The 6939-nt window shown below is 33.1% G+C and overlaps 1 protein-coding gene across 1 annotated transcript; it reads right to left on the reverse strand.

Moving 5' to 3' along the window:
• On the reverse strand, positions 1-2518 carry LOC130903716 (uncharacterized). The gene is made up of 3 exons (XM_057815955.1): positions 2270-2518; positions 1836-2165; positions 1-166 (listed from the first exon to the last, which is right to left on the reverse strand). Exons 1-3 carry the CDS (start codon positions 2497-2499, stop codon positions 1-3), a joined length of 726 nt encoding a protein of 241 aa, XP_057671938.1. The 5' UTR covers positions 2500-2518.
• Positions 2519-6939: the final 4421 nt, after the last annotated feature.

The raw sequence follows: 6939 nt of genomic DNA on the forward strand, positions 1-6939 counted from the left end.
TCAAAGGCAAGGTGAAATCTCTCTAACAATTTTATTTATAACATATCTAAGCATAAGTACCGTTGTAGTAAATTGAAATCCCAATACGCATATGGTTATTATACTTCCAATACATTGTAGAAACATTAATCCGGCGAATACATTGTTTTGTACACAGAGAATGAATCTAAAACAATAATAACCATAAGAGATTACGTGCTTAACAAATTACTTTAAGGCTCTACCTGAGGCTATCTTTGGTTGTTAAATACAGTAGCCAAAAGTTACTATCTGTCAGGCACTTTTAGTAGCGAGTATTGTCGCTACGTGCATAGAAGAAATAAAAAATTATGGATTCTTATGTATAAAATTGAAGCCCTAGTTGTGAACACATGAAGATTCGAAAATATGATTCAAAGTTTTGTAACATGGATTATTTTGGATTTCTACTCGTAATATGAATCTCTCTGTATTTCGTCCCTTATTTTCCTCAAAATAGGTGTATGTTCATGTATGTATGTTCCATTAAGCATCCACCCCATGACATGGTCTACAGACGAATACGAAACAAGACATTCCACCACTCCCACCCCTGTCATTCCGACAGGACCTTATAGTAAATTACGTCACGTTGTTGAGGGAGATTTTCTTGTTTTGGAACGGTTAACTGGTGAATATAGTCGGCTGATGCTTCTCAACGTTATGGTTGTTTTGTAGTTGTAAAATATGTGGGTTTTTGCTACCTTGATTGGAACATTTATAAACCTTCTTTGGAGAAAAAAGCTCTAATCCGAGTAGTCCTTCGCTATATCTAGAGTTGTCTTCGATGTATAATTCGACACTCTCTCTACAAAATGGGGAGCTACTGTGTTGAAGGTGACCTCTTGTGGGTTGACATAAATACAAGGATATTTTTTTGGTTTCCATTTATTCCCATTATATTGTTTACGTATGATTTTGTGTATTTTTTAATTTTGTACTAAAATAACCTAACTTCCAGTTGTCTTCTAGGTCTCCCGTATTTTCTGTGGTCTTCTCGGATCCATTTATTAAGTTCCCTTAAATTATCGCTAGGATGTGTTTCCAATTCCTCGAATAACGTTTCTGCTCTAGTGTTCAATGTATCCAATATTAGTGTGTACAGACACCAAACTTAAAAACCTAAGTTTGGTGTCTGTATTCAGTTTGCTTTTTTTACCGATCAATCCACTGAGTCTTGGCCTCACTTTGGTCACTGTTATCTTAACGTACTCGTTAAAAGTAAGTCCTCACTCCATTATCACGTCCAGGTATTTGGCCTTGTTTGTCCAATGGATTTCTTTATTCGTTTGATGGCTTGTTCTCTTTTTGTAGAAAACTACTTGACTTTTCTAGATGTTTATCTTTATATTTTCATTTTTTAGACCATTTATCAATCTCGTTTGCACTGCTTTGGAGGATTTTCGTGATGTTTTATGTGAATCGTAGCTCGTGTACATTTTATTAGTGATATATACGTTTAAGTTGTCTTTGATATGAAGATAAAAAGTTCTTCTTCATCGATATCGGGGCCATTCCAAAATTGGGCCAATTCCCCATTGAAATAGATCCTACTTTCCAAACAAAACACAACGTGCATATTTTTTTTTCTCTCAAGTTATCCAGACTAAACAAAGGGATCTATCAATTATAGACGACGTTGCCAAGCCATACTGACATAACTGACAAAAATTTCAACATGCTTGGATAAGTAATCAGTGACGAAACCGTGGCATTTTGATTAGAACAGAGCCTTTAAGTTGAATATAAAATCAAAGATTTTATGCAATACTACCGTTTCTATTAATAGTTACATGTTAGATACATAGATAACTCACCTTAAAATCGTTTGATGACAAATAACATCCTCTTTCAATTCTTTAATTGTATCGTTTGTATTTTTTGATGGATCCAAATTTGTTAATTTGTACATCAAAATGTCTAATTCACAGCATGCTATATCAACTAAGACATAATATGTCGTATCAATAGCAATATTAGGGAAAGCATTAAAAATTAAAACGATTATTTGGAAAATAACTGTGGGAAAATAAAACTCCGGTTTTTGAAGATCGAATGGAAACCAACTAACGATGAATACTAGTCTCTGAGTATGAAAAATGAGACAGGTGGCAAGCTGGAGTAACGTCAAAAATGTTATCAAAGTCCTTGAAAAAAAATTTATTGAATATATATAATTAAATATCAGAGTGAGCGTCTTTGCTAAGTATCAAGCAGGAGTTTACAAATTAATATTTGAAAATTATCATACCATTGTGGTAGATAGAACCGATCCCTGAAATATGCTTCATCAATAACATAACCAACTATACCATGTGGGATTTTTGATGTCTCGAAATTGGCCAAATAATTTTCTATGTCTTTCATATCTTTCGCAGCCATAAATAGACGAGATATCTTAGACAATACAGTTATCGTAATTGTCATAAAATGCAAGGCTTCCATAAAGTTCTCAATGTCGTTCACTACTAGAAGTATCATAATTAAGGCCAACTGTATAAAATTTATGGTAAAACACACAATGAATCGTAGATTATTCAATTTCAATTGCATTTTCTCAAGTGGATATATTCCAAATATTTTTAGAATTCGCTTTTCTCTATTGAACGCTTTTAGATAACCCTAAAACATATTTTTGATAAATAATCTTTACTAAGTCGAAATTGCTCAGACCGTTGGAAGTATATATTGATCATACTACTCACTACTACTACACCGAGACTCAAAATAGCAATAGATTTATTTTAAGATATGGTCAGTTTAATCAGCACTTTTTTCAACCAGAAACAAAATTTAATATTGATAGCGACTATAGTACCAAACTGACAAGTTCTGACTGAAGTACTTCTTGGAATGAAATTAAATAGTTGAAGTGCACCTTCTAAGTGCCGAATTTTTTTATCTCACCTTACAACACATAATATTACATTTTTAAGGATCTTTAATTTTGTCACATAAAAAAGAAAACATTTATTTAAATTTAAGTAATTCAGCAAATAGTCGTTGGATTTCTAAAACAAACATTGTATTGTATATTGTATAACAGTGAAATTTGTTATATTGTCTCTATAGTGATTCTAATAATGGAATTCGGAGAGCTCGATAATAAGTGATTGAATTCATAGGACAGCTGAAACCATTTTTTTTTACTGACAACTGTCGAATAATATTTTCAGTCACAAATGTTTACAAACAATAATAATGTATATACCCTATGTGTCAATAAAATGAAAGTTGTGCAATTTGTGCAAAAAAAATTTTTGCAGAAAAATAATAATTATGGAATATGTCAACCCGTAGAATCTTAAAGCACATAGATTGAATCATCAATTCCTTCAGAAATTACTATAAGATAATCCTAATAGAAAATTAGGGAAGTTTTTTAATATATTGCGGAATCGAACAGAAACATTCGAACAGAAAAAATGTTCATTTTAATTAGTAAGGTCAATAGAGAGAGGAATTGTAGACAGAAGCTTGAAAAAACTAGAATACAAACATATAAATAACTAAATAAAGATAAAACAAATAAAATAAAACTTCAATATACAGAACAAAAAAACAGCAAAAATTGAACCAGCATGCCCGGAATTAAATATAAGAATAAAAGTCGTTTACAGAGTAGAAGACTCTGTCCAGTAAATATGCCATCAAATTATTGCGAAATGCTAGAAAAGATGATATTGATTTGATTTCAATTGGCAAGTGATTGAGCTTTTTTTTGCATTGCAAAATATTGAGCCCTAAATTAATTCTGAACGTGGAGTAAGTAGGTAAAGGTCGTGCTCCGCGTTACTAAGTGGATAGCCGCGCAACATCCTTCCTCAAATTGGAGAAGCGTGCTTACGAATTAGGCAAACCTCTGAACTTTTCTTTGTTCCGAAAAGAAACATCTGACTTAAACCATTTCTAAAGACATGCTATTGAGTATCTCGATTGTATATTTCCAATCAAATTTAAGTATTTTGAAATCAAATTTGTCAAGACCAAACCGATAAATATTGAAACTATAACAGGACGAATAAGAAATTAGTGTAGATTAATTTCGTCCCAAGTCATTCTCATTACGAATGAGCAAAACAAAGTTTCATCGTGTTTAGGTTATTGTCAAATATCGACATCATAATCATTTGTTTGATAGAAATAATTAAACACAATTAATTATTACTACTAGTTTTTAATCATTTTCATTTATCTAATTGTAATTGATAAGAGATAGAAAATTAATATCCAGCAGTTATGGAATATAGCCAATATTACAAACAAAAATCAATTACAATTTTCTTTTCACCGACTAAACCAAAAAGGCGTCAAGAAGCATTATACAAATCTAGTAAGGCAACTTAACATCAACACCAAAACAAGAATAAAAACAGGCTGTGGGCTAACAAGAGAACTCAAAGTCTCATCCGGCATAAGACAGGGAGATAGCCTCAGCCCATGCCTTTTCAACGTAATAATGGACCAAATAATTGAGAGCGTAAACGAAGTTAATGCAGGATTCGAAATGAATAACCGTCGCCTGAGAATCCTTTGCTACGCAGATGACGCTATACTTATAGCTGAAAATGAAGACGATCTACAACGCCTCCTTCATAAATTTAACCTGACGGCACAGAGACTTAACATGCAAATCTCATGCGAGAAAACACAAAGCATGGTAATATCCAAAGACCCAATAAGATGCAAGTTGGTAGTAAATGAACGCATTATAGAGCAAGTAATGAATTTCAACTACTTGGGCGTAGAAACAACGAGCAGCAGAAACATAACGGACGAGGTAGATAAGCAGATCAAGAAAGCAACTAGAATATCGGGATATTTACGGGACATTATATGGAGAAATAAATATATGAGCATAGAAAGTAAGACGCGAATCTACAAGACCTGTATCAGACCCATACTAACCTATGCCGCAGAAACAAGGGCAGACACAACACAAACAAAGAGAAAAATGAGAACAGCAGAGATGAAGATATTACGAACAATAAAGGGTACCACACTCCACGATAGAATACCCAACACAGATACCTTAAGAGAACTGGGAGTACAAGATGTCGTTAGATGGGTAAGAGCAAGACGCCGACAATGGAGAGACCATGTAGAACGAATGGCTCCAGAACGGATTGCCAAATGGGCCAAAACACAGAAACCAGACACAAGACGCCCAATCGGTAGGCCCCCAAAACGCTGGTACGATAGCTGGACAACGGCGTCACAAGAGGGCAGATGACAGACCTGATAGGACCTCGTCCTACTACAAGAAGAAGAAGAATTTTCTTTTTATCAGAAATTACATTCTCATGAATTGGCAGTAAAGGCAATATACGTAGGGCATGAAACCTGTAAATCAGACTGTCATCGAACGCACTACTCATTTGAGCCAACTATTTTTGAGCACCAGCAAATTGGAATTTTATAATCTCGGACACAATACCTAAATATAGTTTCCCACGCCCAGAAAATAATAGCTATGTTTGGTACAAGCTGTTTGTGTGAACAAATGTTTTCAATAATGAAAAAATTGTCTTCGTAATAGGTTTTCCGACCTCCTTTTTTCATCTCTGATCTAAGAAATGTTCGGTTCTACACAGTGAAAGTCTCTCTCTACTCCAAAATTATTTTTTCAAAATGAATTTAGTGATTTAATACGTGATCTTAATTAATCAAAACAAGGATCAGAACTATAAGCCTCAAGATTGAGAGAAAAAAATTTATTGCCACTAACAGTAACAATTACAATACACAGAATGCGAGAAAAAGAGTTAGAATTTTTTATAGAAATTCATTATTTTTTATCGCGAAGCTGCTTCTAGACATGGATTAAAAATAATACAAATCTACTGAATGGGGCCTTTCTATCGACAGTTGTAAAAGAAGTTGTAAATGCGTCTTATTACACAATGGAAATAAATTAGCTTCAATTCCAATTGTTCATTCAACGAAATTCAAAGAAGAATATGAGATTGTAAAATCAGTTATAGAGAAAATTAAATAATCGGATCATCAAAGGCAAATCTGTGTAGATTTAAAAATGATTAATTTCTTACTCGGCCAACAAAGCGGACACCCAAAATAGCCTTGCTTTATTTGTAAGGGGGACAGTAGAGTAAAGCAACTTCATTGGGAACAAGATGTTTGGCATGTAACAAATTCTCGATGAAGCCAATATAATAAGGAAGCCGCTGGTGACGAAATCATACACCATTACGTATTAAGTTATGTTTGCAGAAAATTTTCAAACTTAGTATGGAAAAATTGAAAGGTGGAATATTTGATGGTATTCAATTAGTGAAAGACTCTATCAAAGCTATGAATGTTCTGGAAAGTGAAGCTTGGAAAAGTTTTGTGTTGGTTGATCAAATTTCCTAGGTAATCATAAAGCAGCAAATTATTAAGAAATTGTGCAAAATATGCTGACAAACTTCAGACTCGGAGCAAATATGAGTATTAAGTTACACTATCTCTGCAATCATCTAGATAAATTTCCGGATAATTTAGGAAATTACAGTGACGAACAGGAAGAGCGGTTCCACCAAGATCTAAAAGTGAGGAAAGGAATCAGGGTCGCATGATGGCAGATTACTGCTGGTCTTTGAAAAGACATTGTCCCCTAAAAAGTAATGCAAGAAAAGGTTCTATAGAAATATAAAGTATATTTTTGACATTTTTCTTTCTATTTACTTCCATATATCCTAATTTCTCAAAACATAACTGACATTATAAGTATATCTGTTATTTTGATTCTCGTTTTCTTGATTTTTGTAATGAAAAATAAAAATAAAGATTTTAAAAAAAAATAAGAGCAAATTTCAAATTACAAATTTGTGGTCACGCCAGGCAAGTCATAAAATAAACTTACCCGTGTTACTTCCATTTTGGAGCACTATCAAATGAAAATAAAATGCCATTCAGTTTATA

Source organism: Diorhabda carinulata, chromosome 2, assembly GCF_026250575.1.
Source record: "Diorhabda carinulata isolate Delta chromosome 2, icDioCari1.1, whole genome shotgun sequence".
In the NCBI taxonomy this organism is placed as follows: domain Eukaryota; kingdom Metazoa; phylum Arthropoda; class Insecta; order Coleoptera; family Chrysomelidae; genus Diorhabda; species Diorhabda carinulata.